General features: G+C 43.1%; 1 protein-coding gene and 1 pseudogene across 1 annotated transcript; one reads left to right on the top strand and one right to left on the bottom strand.

The window, feature by feature from the left end:
* Positions 1 to 237: 237 nt before the first annotated feature.
* LOC127413789 (ATP-dependent RNA helicase TDRD9-like) lies at positions 238 to 14,078 on the bottom strand (annotated as a pseudogene).
* A 6,441-nt stretch (positions 14,079 to 20,519) lies between these two features.
* On the top strand, positions 20,520 to 23,074 carry LOC127414040 (phosphoglycerate mutase 1-like). The gene is made up of 4 exons (XM_051651708.1): positions 20,520 to 20,800; positions 21,274 to 21,548; positions 22,236 to 22,416; positions 22,599 to 23,074. The coding sequence occupies exons 1-4, from the start codon at positions 20,662 to 20,664 to the stop codon at positions 22,766 to 22,768; spliced, it is 765 nt and encodes a 254-aa protein (XP_051507668.1). The 5' UTR covers positions 20,520 to 20,661; the 3' UTR covers positions 22,769 to 23,074.
* The last annotated feature ends 111 nt before the right edge of the window (positions 23,075 to 23,185 follow it).

The raw sequence follows: 23,185 nt of genomic DNA, 5'->3' as shown, positions 1-23,185 counted from the left end.
TAAATTGTGCTTCTTTACCTCAGATTACGCAAAAAAAAAAAAAAAAAACATTCTCTGCTTGTATAGCTAATGCGCATGCTAGTGTCACAGATATTCCATACTTCAGCTTTAAGTGCTTACAGTACACATTTTTAAAATATATTTGAGCTTTCAACAAGGGCAGGTTGAAACAATGTAATTTCTTGAAAAGATCCTTTAGGAATCTGTAAGTTGGCACTTTAAGAAGAGAAGCCCAAGAACTTGAACAAGTTATTTACTGGAAACATCAATCTACAGCAAGAACAGAGAAAACACTCTACTGATTTCAACTAGAGTCAGCAAAGTGCAAGCAAAGTCTTAGAAATAAAGTGCAGTCTAGGTTTTTTATGTTATAATGTTTTAACAGATGGATGAACCCTGTATCATCATACAACTGAATTCTTTTGACCAACATAAAAAATTACTTGACAACATAGACCACTGCACATTTAACAGAAGTAACATTTAAGCATTTACATCATGAATACAGTTCAATTATAAAAGCAGTCACACCTCCCATAACACAACTCCTCAGAGCTGTGTGCTGCTCTTCACATGTTCAATAAGGTGATGGGATGTAGCTGAAACAGAGCACCTTTGGATTTTCCATCACCCTTCTCCTGCAGTTCCATCTGCTGGGAACGATTCATCTGATAACATACAAGATCCCAGTGAAATCTTTCCACTGAGATGCTGATGAAAGTAAACCTTTATCCTGCTCCTCAAGAGGGTTCTTACCAGGTTCCATTTCTTGGGTTTGTCGTAGTACATAGGTGTGCACTCTGGTCTGGGAGAGTTTTTCATAAAGAGTCTGAAGATAAAGGAGTCACATAAAGAGTCACAAGTGTGTGTCTTCTAGATGTCAGGCAAACACTTAAAAGGAATGTTCTGGATGCAATACAAGTTAAGCTCAATCGATAGCATTTGTGGCATCATTCTGATTACCACAGAAAATAAATGACTCGTCCCTTAGTTTAAAAAAAAAAGTTACATTAAGGCACTTACAATAGAAGTAAATGTGTCCAGACAATAAATGCAAAAATAATGATTTAGACAACATTACAGCTCAAATAACAATTCTTCTGTGTAAAATAAATAAAACAGAAATACAGCAATTCAAGTGCTGTAAGAGAAATATAAGCAAGCATAACACAACTGCATTTAAAACCCATGGATGCTAGAGGGACGATTCAAAATAATGTTCCATATTAACCAGATCATAGAGAGTGAATGAGAACCTGATGAGTCGTTCTTGTGCCTCCTCCTTCAGGCTGCTGATCATTTCAGGGCTCAAGTTCAACAGGCCATTTGGTTCCTCACACACCAACCTGTTCACTGTGCCTCGCAATGCATTTATCTACATACACACACCCACACGTTTGTTCTGCTATATTGTGAGGACATCTCATTGATGCAATGGTTTTTATATGGAGGTAATGATATTTATATTTATGTGTATCTGTACTCTAACTCTACCCCTAATCCTAATCCTCACAAAAAAACTATTAATATCAGCAGATTTAAAGCTAAACATGATTTGGATGATTTATGGGAATTTTAAGTAGTAAGGACCACTTCACGTCTTTACAAGTTGTTTTTTGTCATGTTTCGCTATATTGTTTTTTTTTTTTCTTCTGTAAACATATGTGCAAGTGTGATTTGTTGTATGCTACACATTTTGACAAATGTAGTATGTCAACCGGGTATTCCATGCATACAGAAAACATGCATACTGTGCACAATAAGAGAAGTATGGTAGTGTCCTATTCCAAACATAGCCATACCCCTGTGATGTCTTAAATCTCAAACTTGACATCAAAGGCAAGCTCAATGTCGTGTTCAGGTAGTAGTGCTGAGAAATCTTGAGAAATGGAGTTCCAGCCCAGTCCGCAAAGAGTACCAATAAAACAAGTCCTGTCTTCATGTAAGGAAAGTGCATTACAGTATGTGTGCATAAAACTCAAATGACGTTCAAATATTTAAATTAGAGGTAGCCCAGTATATCAGTTTTCCTGATTAATCGGTGCAGATAGTATGGTATTTTTTCATTTAATCATTTAGTATGTAAATATATGAAGTGATTATAGTGTGTTTTATACATATCAATTGAAATCGTTATGCTTTTGCAAGTGTGAAAGAAAATATAATAGTTAGGTACTTTACAGCTTAAAAAAAAGCATTATGTTTATGGTATTGTGATCATGACTTCAAATGGAATATCCTGTTTTTGAGCAAAAGACAAATGTCTCTTTGTTATAAAGAGCATGCTCCTAATTATCTAATCATATGACAAACTTGGAATAATATAGAATGTTTACAAATGCATCCTAAAAGATATTTTGCTGATATCACATGGAAATCTGCTGAGGAGAAAATCACATGTAACATATTAATAAACAAAGGAACTATATATAAGTACATCCTATATAAACCTGTCATAAATTAAGGGGGCAGAAGACAGGAACTTCTCCCTCAGCCGGGTGGTACGAATAAAAATTTTGGAATCAGAACTTTGCGTCTCCAGAAATCTTTGACTCAACCGCACTTCAATTGCTGTTTTGAAGAAATCTACCACTACAATAGTTGCTTTTTGGAACTATAGGTTATCGGCAAAAATCTATGCCGATAGTTGCAAATAGTTATTTTTCTACAGTTTGAACGGCTTTGTTCTACTGTATAACAAATATTAGCGAACTTGGCAAGCTAGAAACAACTAAAATTACCTTGGCATTGGCAAATTGACAATCGTGAGTTGCCATGTACTAAAGCCATTCAATCAGCACGGTTGAGCATGGTTGAGTACGGTCAGCCCACCATGCTGAGACTTTCGTGCCAAGAACAGTTTATAAATGCGCCATGCCAAACTGTGCTAAAGTAGAAATGCTACTGTAACCGTTCCGTACCGTGCTCAGAACCATTCAACCAGATGGTGGAAAAGCAGCTTTAGTGTGAACTGGAAAGTGGTTCTTAGTGATAAATTTTGTTTTAAGATCTTGTCATAATGGAAAATGTGCACTCACATGTGAACAGGCCTTGAGTTTTGTGATTGGTGGGATTGGATGACTATCTCTTTCTCTAACACCAATTGACTTTTTGCTACAGAACGATGTGAGAATATGCATGTGTGTGAGTGTGACTGTTTCCATGGTGATTGTTACCATAGCTCCATGACAGGAGTGAAGAGCATCATAACAAGGAAGGGAAGGCCAGGGATAAAAGGCATCAGAGATGTGAGAACCTGTACAAAACATGAAATGTCCTGACAAAAGATTTACCACGGAAACCGTATTTTCCACCAAAATACCATTGTTCCAACAGCTAATGTTACCACAATAAAAGTTTAGTAACTTGGTATTAGCCACCACTATCACAAAAAAATAAATAAATAAATAAAATCAACAAATATTATAAAACTATACTGACAAATTCATCCTGAAAGGAGTGAATCCCATTTTAATGTATTTTAATGGTAGTAACATTGACTGCAGTCAACTTTGGTAGATTGAAACTATGGTTACCATGGTACATTTTTGTTATGACAAACCCTCAAACCTACAAAACTCAACCAATCATTATCACGTGTGTACCTGAGGCAAAGAAAGACACAGCTGCAGCCACCAACATCCTCTCATGCCAGTTCTGGAGATTTCCATTCACCATTACTGAGTTAATACTGTCCCTCTCTATGCTAACAGTCCTGCAAACAAACCAATACTCACATCTAATTAATTCCTGGGATGAAACTTGTGCAAGTCTGTGAGATGGACAGGTGGGTCTTACCTGAACTGGCTGACCCTGCTCACGCTGTGAAAGTTAACCTTATGAGGACTTCTGGGACCATGAACCATGGACCATGAACCAATGCCTGCAGAGAGAGAACAGACCTCCATGATCCTAAGAAAATATACACTCCTAGGCAAAACCATATTGGACCTTAGTGGGGCCCCATTGTCAAAGGGACTGGAACAAAGTTACCGGTTCATCCCCCAAACAATGGTCCTACTGTTTTAAGGTTGACTTATATTTCTGCACCGAAACTTACGCTGTTGCCTGTCGTGTACCTCTTCAAAAATGTCTCCCAGGATATCTTGGGTAGCTTTGCATTTCCTCCAAGATTATATCAAGATATTTGAATCATATCACATTGTATTCTGGCTCGTTTAAATAGGGAGCATCTGCTGTTTTTACATTTTGTATATTTGTCAGCCACATCTGTTTACAACTTCTAAACTGTACTTTCATGGCTTTTACTCAATATTGGGTCCATGAGTGAAACATTATGCTCACTGGTCATATGGCCTATATGCATAGTAAAGTTCAGCTTTAAACTTTAAAACGACACCCATATTGTGTAGGTCAAGCTAGTAGTTATTAATTTGATGATTTTTTTATTTCAGAACAGACCATCAAAATATGCCAAAATATTGAAAGTATATGCATTATTTTATTTCTGCCTGGCAGGCAACATGTATAATTAATAATAACATGTACCTAAATCTCAACATTTTCACTTAATTTGATGAAATCGTTTTTAATGCTACAATAATTCAACAAAATACTTTTGAATCCACGAACTACATTGATTTTGTTTAGCTTTGAAATGTCAGAAATGAATGCATTTTCTCTCAAAACACTAGTATTTTGGCTGTGTACTCACAGAACGACGCAGACACACCAATGCAGAAATATAAATGCAAACCACCGTGTAGGCCACTACGTAGAGGCTACGTGTAGGTTCGATGCAGAAAATCGACCTTTAGAACTGTGTAAGAGCCTCTCAGGTGAAAAAAAAAAGCTGCTATTCCATCACATTGCACTTGGGGGCGCTGCTGCTGGGAGTGGAAAAGTTTGTCTTCTTCCATCCTGCTGTTCAAAAAACCATAAGTAGAACTGGGGGTGAATCTGCCAGAAGCCATATCCTGATTCAAAGACATCAGAAATTCATGGGATTGCTGCAGATCCACAAAGAGAAAGAGATTACTTAGTGGCTGATAATTAAAGTTTATAAGTGCTTAAGCCATTCTTGGTTGATTTGTCCCATAAGTGTAAAGACTGTGGCACTTTCCAAATGACTCTGTTTGTGAGCAGCCCACACATAGCATAGCACATAGCAACATAAGCTTTTAGTTTACCCATAAAAGCATTCGAAAAGTCATTTCGTTACAGGTAGCACAAGTAATTTTGGTCTTGATATAGAATTCTATATTTCTATGCAACAGCAGACAATACATTTCCAAAACTGGCCCTGCAGCCAAAGGAAAAACGACAAGTAGACCAAAAAAAACAAAAAAACAAAACAAAAATACATTGAAATCTTCTCGACAAGTGGGCAGGAAAACAAGGGATACTGTTAGCTGTGGTGTTGCCATGGGTACCTGAATCTCAAAGCTTCCAGGGGCTTGGCAGGCATGTCCCTCCTGCACCAGCAGGTCAGCCACACTGACATCACCCATCTCCATGGAGATGTGCAGGTCTACATGCATGACACCGTGCAGAATGGAGTACACGGACACAACGGCAGAGCAGCCACACGGGACTTTAGATGAGTTACCAAAATCCACAAAGAACACCTACATGCACACACACAGAGAGAGAGAGAGTAGGGATGGCAATCACAAGAAATTTAACAATTCTGGTTCAGATTCCTCTTAACAATAGGGATGCACTGAAAATTTCACCCAAATATGGTATAAATTCTATTTTTGGTTTTCCGGCCAAAAGAGAAAAAGGCAGACAATTTTAACAGAAATGGTTACTTTAAAATCCAATAACAGAAACACTTGCATAGAGAAAAAGCATTGTTTATGTTGCACATTAAAGTCCACATCTCCATAAGTGAAGTGATCGCTCTCTTAGTCATTAGCGTATTACTGAAGAGTGTTTTCCAGGTCTCTGATATTGTGTTGTTATTGTGTGTCATAGCCTTTACTGTCGAGCGCCAATATGATATTAAAGAAGCACAAAGGCACCATTAAAGTAGTCCATATGACACGTGCATTATATTCCAAGTCTCTTTGAATAGCAAAGGATTAGTTTAATAAGTAAATATATAGTCTGCTTGCACAGCGCGCTTTAGTGAATGAGTGCTGCTCTGTTGTTGACACACACTCATAGCAGCACGCGTACACACGGCTCGTGAAGCGCTACTGTTTTAGCCCAGCTCAAAGTTCTTCCTAGAATGTTCTGCCAAAATAAAAGCAAGAAGGTTTAGCCAAAGCGATTTCCTAACACAACTCATGTGAACACAAAATAGATCCACTTAAGAATCCGCACTCCAGGTCCACATACAATGTGGGGGAATTTTTTTTGGGGTGCATCACTAATGATGCACCCAACAATACCCGGACTCACTTATTATTATTTTTGGGGATTTTAAAAAGGCAAATCTCATATGTGAACTGCCCAAATACAGACAGCATATTACATGCCCCAACAGAGACAGAAATATACTGGATCATTGCTACATAACAATAAAGTATGTATATCACTCTGTCCCTGATGGACCAATGAAGCAGAGCTGGAACTACAAGCCTGCTTTGACTGCACTGATTGGAATGTTTTGAGGCTGCAGCCACAGACCTAGATGAGCTCACAGATACTGTGACATCATATATCAGTTTCTGTGAGGATATGTGCATTCCTAATAGGACTTATTTAACATACAACAATGACAAACCATGGTTTACAGCAAAACTTAGGCAGCTTTGTCAGGCCAAAGAGGATGCTTACAGAAGTGGGGATAAAATCTTGTATAATCAGGCAAAAATGAGACTGACAAAGGAGATCAGAGTGGCTAAAAGTAGCTATTCTGAAAAGCTGAAAACCCAGTTTTCAGCTAACGACCCTGCATCAGTGTGGAGAGGCCTGAAAGACTTTACCAACTACAAGACACCATCCCCCAACACTGTAGGGAATCAACAATTGGCTGCAAGCTAAATGTGTTTTTACTGTGGATCTGAAAAGCCCAGACTCACACCCCACACCCGCTCTAACCTTCACAGCGCACAAACATTTACACCTCCTGCAACCACCCTTCTCACCTCTCCTGCTACTCTACCTGCACTTAAAGGAATAGTTCACCCAAAAAATGAAAATTTGCTGATAATTTACTCACCCTCAGGCCATCCAAGAGTTTCTTTCTTCATCAAAACAGAATTTGAGACTTTTAGGATTTCATTTCAGGCCTCCGCCTCTAAACAATGCAAGTGAATGTCCTCCATTTTTTGACGGTCCAAAATTAATATTTAGGGTGCATTAAAATAATCCACATGACTTCAGCTGACAAATAAAGGTCTTCTGAACCCAAACGATTGATTATTTTTAGAAACAAAACAATACTTATATACTTTATAACTACAAATGTTCGCTTTGGTTCATCTCTGTGACGTGCGCTCATGAGAGGGATGACATAAGCTCGTTGGTAATGTCACACGTCACGTGGAGGAGTCAGGAAGCGCATCATTGTTTACATTGGTTTTTTTTAATTATTATTTGGAAATTATTTCTTATTTTATTTTATATTGTTTTGAAATTGTTTTAGACTGTTTTGGTTTGTGAATGGCACAAGTTTCTCTTGTAAACAATGATGCGCTTCCTGACTCCTCCTCCACGTGATGCGTGACCTTACCAACGAGCTTATGTCATCCCTTTCATGAGTGCACATCATAGAGATGTACGGAAGCGAACATTTGTAGTTGAAAAGTATATAAGTATTGTTTTGTTTCTAAAAATAATCAATCGTTTGCATTCAGAAGAACTTTATTTGTCGACTGGAGTCGTGTGGATAATTTTTATGCACCCTAAATATGAATTTTAGACCGTCAAAAAATGGAGGACATTCACTTGCATTGTTTAGAGGAGGAGGCCTGAAATGAAATCCTAAAAGACTTAAATTCTGTTTTGATGAAGAAAGAAACTCAGATACAGATAGTAAATTACCACCAAATTTTCATTTTTGGGTGAACTACTCCTTTAAGATCTGTGAAGAGGATGTGTGCCGGGTCTTTCGGAAACAGAAGACAAGAAAAGCACAGGGCCCAAACGGTGTTTCACCCACTTGTCTAAAATCCTGTGCTGACCAGCTGGTCGTCATCTTCAAACAGATCTTCAACAGATCACTGGAGCAGTGTGAAGTTCCCTGCTGCTTCAAATACTCCACAATCACCCCCGTCCTAAAGAAACCCAAGATCAAAGGACTTAATGACTACAGACCCAACGCTCTGATGTCTTTGGTCATGAAGTCATTTGAGAGACTGGTGTTGGCCCACCTGAAGGACATCACTAAACCCTTTCTGAATTCCCTGCAGTTTGCCTATCGAGCAAACATGTCTGTGGATGATACAGCATTACATACTTCAACATCTAGACAGACCAGGGACTTATGCAAGGAAACTATTTGCTGACTTCATTTCGGATTTTAACACCATCAACCCCGCTCTCCTATGGACTAAATTAACCCAGCTCTCTGTTCCTGCCTCTGTCTGTCAGTGGATCACCAGTTTTCTGACAGACAGACAGCAGCTAGTGAGAAGGTGAAATTCACCTCCAGCACAGGTACAATCAGCAATGGTGCCCACCAGGAATGTGTACACTCCCCACTACCCTTCTCCCTGTACACAAATGACTGCACTGCCAAGGACCCCTCTGTTAAGCTCCTGAAGTTTGCAGATGATGCTACTGTCATGGAGTGGTGGTGGCGTAGTGGACTAAAGCACTGAACTGGTAAGCAAAAGGTTGTTGGTTCAATCCCCACAGCCACCACCATTGTGTCCAGGGGGATTGTCCCTGTAATAAGGGCACTGTAAGTTGCTTTGGATAAAAGCATCTGTCAAATGCATAAATGTAAATGTCATCTGCCTCATCCAGCTGGCTGTCTGGTGCAGTCAAAAAAACCTAGAGCTGAACATGCTTAAAACAGTGGAGATGACAGTGGACTTTAGGAGGAACACCCCAACATTGACTCACCATTCTGAACAGCACTGTGGCAGCAGTGGTGTCATTCAGGTTCCTGGGCACTACCATCTCACAGGACCTGAAGTGGGAGACCCACATAGACTCAATTTTGAGAAAGGCCCAGCAGAGGTTGTACTTCCTTTGCCAGCTGAGGAAGTTCATCCTGCCACAGGCCCTGCTGATACAGTTCTACTGCACTTCTATAACTGTCTGGTTTGGTTCAGCAACCAAGTCAGACATCAGAAGACTTCAAAGGATAGTTCGGACTGCTGAGAGGATTATTGGCACACTCCTACCCACCCTGCTAGAACTGTACACATCCAGAGTGATGAAAAGGGCTGGTAAAATCACTCTTGAGCCCATTCACCTAGCACTCTTCCTTTTCGAACTGTTGCCCTCTGGCCGGTGCTACAGAGCAGTGAGCACCAGAACAGCTAGGCACAAAAACAGTTTTTTCCCTCAGGCCATCCACCTAATGAACCGTTAAAACTGCCCCCAAATACTTTCCTTTTGTCAATACAACCATGTGCAATATTAAATCCATCCGTTACTACTTATATCCCTATTTCATTATTATTCATTAACATATCCTACCTCTTCTTCAGTACATCACCTGCACATAACTGTATATCTGTATATAAAATATATGAACAGCATTATTGATCTATTGTATATTTTTTCATCTGTTATATCTTATTTTTGTATTTTTATGTCACTATATTTACATATATGCATTTGGCAGAAGCTTTTATCCAAAGTGACTTACAGTGCCCTTATTACAGGAACAATCCCCCTGGAGCAACCTGGAGTTAAGTGCCTTGCTCAATGACACAATGGTGGTGGCTGTGGGGATCAAACCAACAACATTCTGCTTACCAGTTCAGTGCTTTAGTCCACTATGCCACCACCACGCCGTGGTATACACTATATGTATATTTGTTTAAATGTATATGTTTGTATGTATAGGATTGCATTTGCACTGGAAGCTTCTGTCACCATGACAAATTCCTTGTGTGTGTGTAATCATACTTGGCAATAAAGCTCATTCTGATTCTGATTCTTGCCGAGAGCTGGAGGAACCACGGCCGTCTGCCAAGAAGGGGAGGAGCGGTTCCGTCTGGCAAGGGCCAGAGGACTTGCTGCCAGAGTGTGGAGGAGCGGTTGAGAACCGGGCGACAGCGTGTCCGGGAGCCAGCGAGCAAGTTCTTCTCTCTCTCTCCTCTCTCTCTCTGTGTCTCCGCTCACCCTTTCCCTCTCCCCATGCCTCCCCTCGTCTCTGCCCCATAGTTCACAGGAGGCGGGGTGGGCCACCGGCTGACAGAACGGCCGGAAGGGCAGAGTTAATCTGACTGGTGGTGCCCCATCCTGAATCAGGCAGGGGAGGAGTGTGACGAGGAGGAGGACGTGGCCTGGCCATGATGGAGCACGGCCAACGCTGAATCAGCAGATCAGTGGGAGAGCGAGATAAGGGGCAGCCAGAGATGCTGGTTTGAGAGAGAGGGACACACGCGGCCGCGTTGCACGTTTGTTTATGTTGGTTTTAAGTTTACCATTAAAGTTTATGTTTACTGTTCAGCTGGTTCCTGCCTCCTCCTTGCCCATCTTTATACTGTTACAGTAGTATTGCTGATAACCTGTTAAGTGAGATGTACAGATATTTTTACACACACAAATACAGAAGGTGTTATACCAATGATAAGACACTTCTCCAGACAGCCAAGAATATGTCCAAGAACAATCAGCTTCCTCAAGTTCAGGTCTACAGGCAGGTGCGCCAACACATGACCCAAGAACATCAACTCGCCATCAAACTGCCTCAGACTGCTGCTCAGCACAGAGAGAGCTTAGATCTACACACACACACACACACACACACACACACAATATAAACAAACAGAAAAGTCTGAAATCACCTCAAATAAAAACTGGTACCAAAACTGTTCTGAATTAGTGTGCAGCTAATCTGTACTATGTCTGTTGTTGATCTGAATCAAGTCTATGCATGATGTGAATAAAGTCCATTATTTATCTGAATTAAATCTGAGTTTAACCTGTTTGAGTCGGAGGACAGTCCTCTCGATGTCATTGAGGTTGGGTGGAGTGAGGGCTGTGGAGAGAACAGAGCGGGGATTGCCCATATCCAACAACTTTACCTTCAACACGGGTACTGGCCAATGGTGACAGCTGTAGTTTAAAATGCACATACACACCTTAATAACTCAGCTAGGGTTGTGCACCAATAGTCAACATTTGGTAAACCGTTTGACACACCACAATTCAAATACCAAATCACTTTTCGGTTATTCTACACGTGCAATAGAGGTCTTCAACCCGTCCCGAACAGGATGAGTTCTGACAACCCGTCAGGTTTTCTGGCCAAGATGGGGTCAGTTTTTCCAAGTGTTGGGTCTTTGTATTATGCTATTTAGGCTCATAGCTCACTGTTCACTTTATTTGCTGCCATTTTGAACAGTGTTTGAGGAAATTCCATTGCAATAAACACTCTTTATTCCTGCGTCCCGACTCCTGATGAAAAATCGATTAACTGTTCATGAAACCTAGCAGTTAACCAAATGTTAAAAATGGTAACCGTGCACAGCCCTAATCTCAGCTGTTACGAATTTTTTTTAAATCAATATTTGTAAAAATACTGCTATAATTAGCAGGTGTTCAGCTGATTACTTACCAGCATCTCTGGGATTTGAAATCTGGAATGTCATGCTCCTAGAAATGTCTGGTCACTAACTGGTAACAGAAACCTTTGGATACCCGTCCAGCACAACCTGGGAGGAAACACAGAAAGGGACACAAACGTCTGAAACTACTGCACCTGTATAGTTAATTTGTGCTATTTAACATTACTCAACTGTGAGGGGGTTCAGTAGAAAGGAGGAGGTGAGAACCGGCTTGACAACTTAAATAATAATTTAATAAACAATTTAAACAAAACACACAACCAAAAACACACAGTACAGCTGCCTGTAATTCTCTCTCTCTCTCTCTCGAACTGTCGTCCCCGGCCGCCTTTATCCCTCGCACGCCCCATCAGGCTGATTGGGGACTGGGTGTGTCTCATTCCAGCCCGGCCCCACCCTCCTCGGCTCTACACTCCTCCCGGCATTGCCTCGGGCCGGGGAGCCCCCAGCATGATGTACATCCCCCACCCTTCCTCTCCGGGGGGGGCGTACCTTACGCCCCGATTGCCGGCGGGTCATCCCCGCCTTCCTCGACCTGGGAGGAGACAGAAGGGGAAAAACAACAAAACAAAATGGCGAGGGAAAGGCCAACACGGAGCAACAGAGAGAGAGAGAGAGAGAGAGAGGAGAGAGAGAGAAAAAAGAAACTCACCGGTTCTCTGATGCGCCGTCGCGTGGTCCTCGATCACTACTCCACCCTCTCAGGCGGACTGCAGCCGCTCCTCCCCGGGCGGACCGGAGTCAGACCTCCGACCCCCAGCGGACAGAACGCCCCTCCGCGTTCCCGGCGTCCCGTGGGGACACTCCTCCGCCCCTGGCAGCGGCCCTACCACTCCAGGTGGTCGGGGAGTCGCTTCCCTCCTCCCCCCCGCGGATGGCGGTCTTCTCTCGACCCCTCCGCGTTCCCGGGGGACGGCAGGGTACTCCTCCCCCCCCGGCAGCGGCTCCCTCGCTCCAGCGGTCGGGGAGTCCCGTCCCCACTCGCCTCGCGGACGGCGGCCATTCCCCGCGTCCGGGTGGTCGGGGTACTCCGTCCCCCGTCGGACGGCAGCGGCGCTCCCCTGGGTGGATGGCAGTGTCGAGGACTCTGCGACGGGAATCCCTCCTCCTTCCCGGGTTTCGGCACCAGTGTAAGGGGGTTCAGTAGAAAGGAGGAGGCGAGAACCGGCTTGACAACTTAAATAATAATTTAATAAACAATTTAAACAAAACACACAACCAAAAACACACAGTACAGCTGCCTGTAATTCTCTCTCTCTCTCTCTCGAACTGTCGTCCCCGGCCGCCTTTATCCCTCGCGCGCCCCATCAGGCTGGTTGGGGACCGGGTGTGTCTCATTCCAGCCCAGCCCCGCCCTCCTCGGCTCTACATCCACATATGCAGCACCTCGACATTGGTTGCAGCTGGTCTTGGAGGCCCAGGTATATGGAGAGATCTGTAATTGGTTTCCGTATCACATCCCAACTGACATACAAGGCAGAAATCAATCACTGTATTAAACACACACACAAATAATTGACCTTAAGGACCCACAGAGGGCTGGTGTACAAAAGTGGTTCTGGCCAGTGGGGGAAAAAAAAACACCCAACCATATTTCACACCAGGCAGAGTGACAGAACTTTCTGCAATGTTTGTGGAGAGGATTATTTGGAAATACAAACAGAGCATGTTATGCCTAAACACTGGTTTGAACCCAAACGCTGAACACAGACACAGAGCGAGAGTGTATGATAAAATAGTATTTATTAAAGATGAGCAGACAGGTGGTTGATCTGCCGCTGGAGGCTGAGGGCTGGGCAGGCAAGAGGTAATGGTAGGGCGGAGCAGTGAGCTGGATGGTTTGGCGTGGCAGGCTTGATAGAGGGCTGATTTGAAGATGACTGAGGGGGTAAGTGGTTGACTACAGGTTGGTGTGTTGGATGGTGAATCACTCAGGTAGACTGAACAATCTGGGGATGAATGACTGAGAATTCCGGGTTTAAATAGACTGGTGATGAGAAGATGACTTGCAGATGAGAAGTAATCAGCGGGGAATGCTGCCACACCACCGGAACAGACCAACTCACAAACACACTGGGGGAGACACAGACAGACAAACCAAAATCCTGACAGTAACACCCCCACCCCCACACACACACACACACCCTCCTGGCGACCTGCCAGGCTTGTCAGGGTGGGATCGGTGGAACTCTCAGATGAGAGATGGATCCAGGATGAAGGAACGGGGCACCCAAGTTCATTCCTCCGGTCCATATCCTTCCCTGTCCACCAGGTACAGAAGTCCTTGTTGTTGGACACCCAGTAACCGGCTGACAGTATAGGCCGGATGATCATCCATGACCCGGGCGTGTGGAGGAGGATTGGTTGGAGGGCAAAGTGGACTATCACGCACTGGTTTGAGCTGAGAGACATGGAAGGATGGGTGGATTTTCATGGACCTGGGAAGTTTGAGCTTAATGGTAGAGGGATTGATTATTCTTTCGATGACAAAAGGAGGGCAGAACGAATTTCTCTCCAGATCTTATGGCAGTGATTGAGGTGAACTTGGACAGATGGAACAGGAATGTTGTTCTCCTGGGCTGGAAACAATGGAGGCTTTTATCCCAAGGAACACTCAAAAGGAGACATGCCTGTGGCTGAGCTGAGAAGGGAGTTGTGAGCATACTCAATCCAAGCAAGGTGGGTACTCCAGGACAAGGGATTACGGGCCGTTACACATCGTAATGCTGCATCTAACTCCTGGTTGATTCTCTCCACTTGCCCATTGGATTGAGGATGGAAGCCAAAAGATAAACTCACCGATGATCCAAGAGCCCAGCAGAAGGCTCTCCAGACCTGGGAGGTGAACTGTGGTCCACGATCGGAGACAATGTCCAATGGCATGCCATGGAGATGGAAGACATGTAATACCAGCAGATCAGTGGTCTCACGGGCTGTCAGGAGTTTGGGGAGAGCTACGAAATGTACTGCCTTGGAGAAGCAGTCAACAATGGTAAGGATGGGGGGGCCTGGGTAGCTCAGCGGGTACTGATGCTGACTACCACCCTTGGAGTCACTAGTTCGAATCCGGGGTGTGCTGAGTGACTCCAGCCAGGTCTCCTAAGCAGCCAAATTGGCCCGACTGCTAGGGAGGGTAGAGTTGCATGGGGTAACTTCCTCATGGTCGCGATTAGTGGTTCTCGCTCTCAATGGGGCGTGTGGTAAGTTGTGCGAGGATTGCGGAGAATAGCATAAGCCTCCAAATGTGGAGTTTCCGCGGTGTCATGCACAACGAGCTCCATGATAAGAAGCGTGGATTGAATGTCTCAAAAGCGGAGGCAACTGAGACTTGTCCTCCACCACCCGTATTGAGGTGAGTAACCGTGCCACCACGAGGACCTACTAAGTAATGGGAATTGGCCATTCCAATTTGGGAGAAAAGGGGATTATTAAAAAATAAACAATGGTAAGGATGGTGATTTTAACTTGGGGGGGGCAATCCTGTAATGAAGTCGAGGGTGAAGTGTGACCAGGGGTGACTGGGAATAGGCAAAGGGCGAAGCAGACCAGCCAGAGGATGATGTGAAGCCTTCTCATGAGCACATATAAAACAGGCAGCGATGAAGAATCGAGTATCCGTGTCCATGGTAGGCCACCAGAAGTGTCTTTTAAGAAAGTCTAGGGTGTGACTGGCACCTGGGTGACAGGTGAGCGGGGAGACATGACCCCACTGGAGAACTTGGGAATAAACAGCATCAGGAACAAATAAACATCCAGGGGGTCCATTACCAGGATTGGGTTAGGTGCACTGAGCTTCTCTGACCACTGACTCGATCTCCCAAGTAACAGCCCCACCACACAGGAAGGAGGAAGGATGGTTTCAGGGCTCGAATGGTTCTCCTCAGGAACAAACTGACAGGTGAGGGTATCAGTCTTGCCGTACTTGGAGCAAGGGCGTTAAGTGAGAGTGAAATGTCCAAAAAATAAAGACCAGTGGGCTTGCCGTTAATTCAGTCGTTTGGCAGTCTGTATGTACGCCAGGTTTTTAATGGTTAGTCCATACCAGAAACGGTTGTTCAGTTCCCTTAAGCCAGTGCCTCCATTCCTCCAGGGCTAATTTGACTGCCAGTAATTCACGGTTCCCAACGTCATAGTTATGTTCAGCACTGGTCAGGCGGTGGGAAAAGAAGGCACAGGGATGGAGTTTGCCATCAGAGGCGGAGCGTTGGGACAGAATCGCTCCCACACCAGAGTCGGAAGCATCCACTTCCACAATGAATTGATGAGACGGGCCAGGCTGTATCACACTGGAGCTGATGTGAACAAATCCTTAAGTTTAGCAAAGGCTTGATCTGCTTCAACAGAATCAAGATGGCGCCGAGTATGGCTGCTGCGTTGCGAGCTCCGACACAACATAGCAATGTTTTGTTTGTTTTGTTTACAATTCTTATGTTTTTTGTCTTGGATGTTGTCTGCCTCATTGTCTACGACAGACAAACACTTTTGGACATTGGTTCAGCGATCTCACACTGAAAACCGGACTTCACATTCCTCAATGCCGACCCGCTGTTTACAAACACGCCAGCGGAGCCCTTTGTCTGGGCAGCACGGCCGCGGAAACGCAAGAGGAAAAAGGGAAACAGAGCCGGCGTTCTCATCAGAGTAAGACGCCGCGCAAATCGACCCCCGCTACCCACTATTCTACTGGCAAATGTTCAGTCTCTGGATAACAAGCTTTGCGAGCTGAAAGCGCGGATCTCTTTCCAACGAGAGACGAGGGACTGCTGCATTATCTGCCTAACAGAAACTTGGATGTCTGCGGAGATTCCAGACTCAGCCATTGAACCCGCGGGGTTCTCCATGCACCGAGCAGACAGAGCGAAAGACCTCTCAGGTAAAACTAGAGGAGGTGGTGTATGTTTTATGATCAACAAATCCTGGTGTGATCAGAGGAACGTACATTCCATCAAGTCTTTCTGTTCTCCTGATCTGGAATTTCTTATGCTTCTGTGTCGACCATTCTGGCTACCGAGGGAATTCACAGCGGTCATTATCACTGCTGTGTACCTTCCCCCACAAGCCGACACAGACCGGGCACTCAAGGAACTGTACGGGATTATAAGTGAGCAGGAAACCGCGCACCCTGAGGCCGCGTTCATTGTGACCGGGGACTTTAATAAAGCCAGTTTAAAATCAGTCGCACCAAAATATCACCAGCACATTAGTTTCAACACACGAGGGGACCGGGTTTTGGATCATTGCTACTCTCCGTTCCGGGATGGCTACAAATCCCTCCCCCGCCCACCATTTGGCAAATCGGACCACTCTTCCATTCTGCTTCTGCCCGCTTACAGGCAGAAATTGAAACAGGAAGCACCCACCCTCAGAACGATCCAGTGCTGGTCGGACAAATCAGACTCTATGCTACAGGACTGTTTTGATCACACGGACTGGGAGATGTTCCGGTCCGCCTCTGATGACGACATCGAGCTTTACGCTGATAGCGTAATGTGTTTCATTAGAACGTGCGTAGAGGAAGTGATTCCGACCAGAACTGTGCGAATCTATCCGAATCAGAAGCCGTGGATCAATAGCGATGTTCGCGCGGCACTTAATGTGCGGACCTCTGCTTTTAATTCCGGGAACGCGGAGGAGCATAAACAAGCCAGTTATGCCCTCCGAAAAACTATCAAAACAGCAAAACGCCAGTACAGGAGCAAGATTGAAGGACAGTTTAACACCACCAACTCTAAAAGCATGTGGCAGGGAATTAACATCATCACGGACATTAAAGGGAATAAAAACTCCGCCATTAACACCGCTGCCTCTCTACCGGATGAGCTAAATACTTTTTATGCTCGTTTCGAGGGAAATAACACCGCCCTCGCGGAGAGAGCTCTCGCGGCTGAAGCTACAGAGGTTAGTTCACTCTCCGTCTCTGTAGCGGATGTAACCCGATCCTTCCGACGGGTGAATATCCGCAAAGCCGCGGGTCCAGACGGCATTCCGGGCCGCGTCATCAGAGCGTGCGCGAACCAGCTGGCTGGTGTTTTTACGGACATTTTCAACCTTTCCCTCTCTTTGTCTGTGGTCCCCACATGCTTTAAAACATCCACCATTGTGCCTGTTCCAAAACAATCAAAAATAACTTGTTTAAATGACTGGCGTCCTGTTGCTCTGACCCCCATCATCAGCAAATGTTTTGAGAGACTAATCAGAGATTACATCTGCTCTGTTTTGCCACTCAATCTTGACCCGCTGCAGTTTGCTTACCGCAACAACCGCTCCACTGATGATGCCATTGCATCTACAATACACACTGCTCTCTCCCACCTGGAAAAAAAGAACACTTATGTGAGAATGTTGTTTGTAGACTACAGCTCAGCATTCAACACCACAGTGCCCTCCAAGCTAGATGAGAAACTCCGGGCTCTGGGCTTAAACAGCTCGCTGTGTAGCTGGATCCTGGACTTCCTGTCAAGCAGACACCAGGTGGTTAGAATAGGCAGCAACATCTCCTCATCACTGACCCTCAACACTGGAGCCCCACAGGGCTGTGTTCTCAGCCCACTACTGTATTCCTTGTACACACATGACTGTGTGGCAACACATAGCTCCAATGCCATCATTAAGTTTGCTGATGACACGACGGTGGTAGGTCTGATCACTGACAATGATGAAACAGCCTACAGAGAGGAGGTGCACACTCTGACACACTGGTGTCAGGAGCACAACCTCTCCCTCAACGTCAGTAAGACAAAGGAGCTTGTGGTGGACTTAAGAAGAAAAGACAGAGAACACAGTCCCATCACCATCAATGGAGCACCAGTGGAGAGAGTCAGCAGCTTCAAGTTCCTGGGTGTCCACATCACTGAGGAACTCACATGGTCTGTCCACACTGAAGTCGTTGTGAAGAAGGCTCATCAGTGCCTCTTCTTCCTGAGATGGCTGAGGAAGTTTGGAATGAACCGCCACATCCTCACACGGTTCTACACCTGCACTGTAGAGAGCATCCTGACTGGCTGTATCTCCGCCTGGTACGGCAATAGCACCGCCCACAACCACAAAGCACCGCAAAGGGTGGTGCGAACTGCCAAACACATCATCGGAGGTGAGCTTCCCTCCCTCCAGGAAATATATACAAGGCAGTGTGTGAAAAAAGCTCGGAGGATCATCAGAGACTCCAGCCACCCGAGCCATGGGCTGTTCTCACTGCTACCATCAGGTAGGCGGTATCGCAGCATCAGGACCCGCACCAGCCGACTCCATGATAGCTTCTTCCCCCAAGCAATCAGACATTTGAACTCTTGATCTCTCATGATCAATATACATCAGCACTGCACTTTATTACTCTTACTCTTATATCTCATAAATCTCTTATATTGCTCTTAGAGCTCTTATATGTCATAAATTATATTATTATTATATTATGTCTCTCTTAACAACTGACTATCAACCGACAGCCTGAATGTCAATACAGTACAATACTGTACATTCTATATATATATATATATATATATATATATATATATATATATATATATATATATATATATACATATACTTTTTTTATATATATATTTTAATTTTTAATTTTTATTGAATAATGTGTACCTATATAGTAAAAAACAAAAAAAACAAAAAACAAAAACAGCGTATTGTATACTGTACAGTGTATGTTATTATTTGTATATTGTTGAGTGTAATTATGTGTATAACAGATGTTTAAATTGTGTTGTGTTAATTTGATGTTATTGTAAATTGGTATATGTCTCATCACTGTCACGACTGCTATGTTGATCGGAACTGCACCCAAGAATTTCACACACCATTGCACTTGTGTATATGGCTGTGTGACAATAAAGTGATTTGATTTTGATTGATTTGAACAGTCCAACCTTGGGTGTGCATTATTTTTCAATCATTCAGCAGTCCGTTGTCAATTATTCCTTACCTAGCCGGTTACCATTTGGAAAGGAGCCAGTGGAATGCTGGAACCGCAACAAAACAGTTTATACTCAGAATAAACCAAAATAAAAACATTTTGTTTTAAGTCCCTGACTTTAAGCATGTCTTTTGCCTGGGTTTCACACCTGGAATAAAACAGAGACAATGACGCAAAGTCAACACAAACTGTTTGCACCTAAACGTGTAATATTCCAAAGGTCATTTAACAAGAGATTTCAAAAAGGTCATTCATAGTGACATCTTGGTTGAACCCTTGTTTGCTGGCACAATCTGTTATCTAAAGGTTTTTTTTTTTTTTTCTTTCAAATATTCTAACTGTCTTTTTCAGTTCATTCCACATAGCCCCATTCACTGGGTTTTCACCTGTAGTAATCTGCTCACACACATTGTGTGATCATGACTCATTTAACTTTAGATTATGCTCAGATCTTTTTTTAGACTTAAACAATTGGGGGAAAATGAACATCAAATACAGCAGATTAACACTTAAGGTTAAGTGTGACTAATTCATATACCAACAGCATCATTCTCTCATGCATAGAATAGAAATGGACCCTTAAACCCCGCCCACACCCTGCTAAGTTACTTTTCATTGGCACTCCAGTACCACCTCTCCATGATACATCCAATGAACTCTAACGGGAAGTTACACTCCTCCCTTAGTTTATTTTTAATGAATAATAATATTTCTTTTCTTTTATAGGACCAATAAACAATAGACGATGAAATATATTCTACTCCTTATTTCTGCTAACAAATGACAGCAACGTTCTGGAGCAGGTTTAATATGAAATATGTAGAGGCTTTACAGGAAGGTCAAGTGTTTTCCCCCATTTCTTGTTTCCAGTGGTTGCTCATCGTTTTGGAGGCTTTGATTGGTGGAGTGTTGAGATGGGGCGGCCGGAAACCTCATTCATTACTGACACGGATGAGAGGAAAGTTTCTTTGAAAGGACTCTTGACAGAGCTTAACAACCTGTTCGATCAGGCTCAGTCATCGTGTTTAGTTCAACTGTTACCTATTGTATTTATCGCTTTTAACAATCCACATGGCCGCCTACAAGCTGGTTCTCATTCGCCATGGCGAGAGCTGCTGGAACCAGGAGAATCGCTTTTGCGGCTGGTTCGACGCGGACCTGAGCGAGACAGGGGCTCAGGAGGCAAAGAAAGGCGGTCAAGCTTTAAAAGGTTTGTCAAAAAATATAGCAAAATATTTCCAGCATTGTGAATTAGGGTTCGCATTGCTAAATTTGGTACTTTCGCTTTGTACTCTTGTCTTGATTTTTATATCTATATGTATGTATTTACCTTGTATTATTATATATGCGTAGAGACCTTTGCTTTTTGTAGAAGAAAACTTTTGAAAATTAAAATGACTTTCAGACGACTGAACATCCCTGGCTCAGTTCACGTCCCCATAATGACATATGTAGTCTATAAGCCAATGAGCTGTCAATTTGCCTGTTACTGACGGGTTGGAGGCGGGGCCTCAGACGTGAAAGTGCAGTAAGGGACGTGATTGTACACACGTGCTGAATTTCCTATTAAAGGATGTTGTAATATGATGTTGTTGATGTATAATTTTATAGTGACCTTTTAGACGGAATGAAAGTTTTGCATATATTTGCTATATCAAGTTTATGCTCTCTGTGCTTCCTCAGATGCGGGGTTTGAGTTTGACATTTGTTACACCTCGGTGCTGAAGAGAGCCAACCGGACGTTATGGATCGTTTTGGACAGCATCGATCAGATGTGGCTGCCTGTGCACAGGACCTGGCGGCTGAATGAACGCCATTATGGCGGACTCACTGGGCTGAACAAGGCCGAGACTGCCGCCAAGCATGGTGAAGCCCAGGTTAAAATTTGGAGGCGCTCCTATGATATCCCCCCGCCTCCTATGGATGCAGATCATGACTTTTACAGCATCATTAGCAAGGTGAGGTCTGGAGCCCTTTTCATTTATTGTGGTAATTAACTTCTTCTGTTGCATTCATCTGCATTATTTGTAGATCATGCATAGTCATTTAATAATAAAAAATAAAAAAAATCACAAAAAGTTGTGATACAGTAATTGGGACCTCTATTACATTATATACATGCCATCTTAAATTATGGAGTAAGAAACAGCAGTTTATGTATGCTTAAAATGTTAAAGTCTGTGTTAATGCACATTGAAAAGTCAAGTCTGATTGCTGATACTCTTTATGGTGGGCTCAGTTTTAGCTGTCAGCAAAACAGATGATATTGCTCAATAACATGCAGCTTTTGATTATCTGCACTCTTGAACCCTACACAACACATAATTCATAAAAGCATGTCAACAGTATTCTAACTGATCACACTAGTCTAAGATTGACCATGACCACTGTTACATTGCAACTGACATGTCTGTGGTTAATCAATGCAAAGGGTCAACAAACAAAAGTCAAACTTTTGTATAGGAAACTGCTTTCAACTCTTGATAAGCCTCTGCTCTTCTTTGACCTAGAACTTCCAAATAAGTCAAGAAGTATTATCAATGTAAAGGAGCAGGACCATTATGCACTGACCAGTATATAAAATGTTTCATTAATGCTCCCATTTTATTTGTATATGTCTTGTGGAATGTCTGTTCTTTCTGTAGGACAGACGGTATAGTGACTTAACAGAGGACCAGCTACCTTCTTGTGAGAGTTTGAAGGACACGATTGCACGTGCCTTACCATTCTGGAATGAGGAGATCGTACCTCAAATCAAGGAGGGAAAGAGAGTGTTGATTGCAGCCCATGGAAACAGTTTGAGAGGCATTGTGAAGCACTTAGATGGCAAGTACAGTATTTCTTGATTCTTTGAATATTTCAACTCTTGAGCCATTGTCTTGTTTTTGTGTATAAATTAATTTGTTATAAATGTAAATCTATTTCTTGAGGAAATAAATGTATTGGTGCTATAAATTCATTGCAAATTTTTTTTCTTAGTCTCACAATTTGTTTCTTCACATTCTCAGGTATGTCTGAGGAGGCCATCATGGAACTGAATCTGCCCACTGGCATCCCTATACTTTATGAGCTAGACAAAAATCTGAAGCCTATCAAGCCAATGCAGTTCCTTGGAGATGAGGAAACTGTTCGCAAGGCTATGGAGGCTGTGGCGGCCCAGGGCAAAGCCAAGAAATAGAGTATACATTGTACATTAGCATTGATTTGCTTTAAACAATACTTCCATATTTAACATCAACTAGACAGAGCTCTATAAAAGTATGTACAAGTTAAATATATATATGAAGCCAGTATATTTACATGCATAATTTTAGGACATTGGAATCGTTACTAGTATTTATTGGTTAAACAGTTTACATGGCACTTAATTTTTGTTTGGATTTGCTTATGTAAGTCATTCCCTTGGTTAATGTACTCTGTCTCCAATTTATTTCACAAGAATGTTAACTCGAGCTTTCTCAACCTCATAAAGGGACAAATATTATTGGACCATTTGCATTTCTTTAAAGCCTATTTTGTATGAAGTTGTATTACACAGACTATTTACTTTGATATTAAACCAGTGTTGTGATTGAAAACCAACTGACTATTTCAT

Source organism: Myxocyprinus asiaticus, chromosome 23, assembly GCF_019703515.2.
Source record: "Myxocyprinus asiaticus isolate MX2 ecotype Aquarium Trade chromosome 23, UBuf_Myxa_2, whole genome shotgun sequence".
NCBI classification, from domain to species: Eukaryota; Metazoa; Chordata; class Actinopteri; order Cypriniformes; family Catostomidae; genus Myxocyprinus; species Myxocyprinus asiaticus.
The sequence above is the reverse complement of the archived record's forward strand: the minus strand, read 5'-3'. Positions and strand labels throughout refer to the sequence as shown.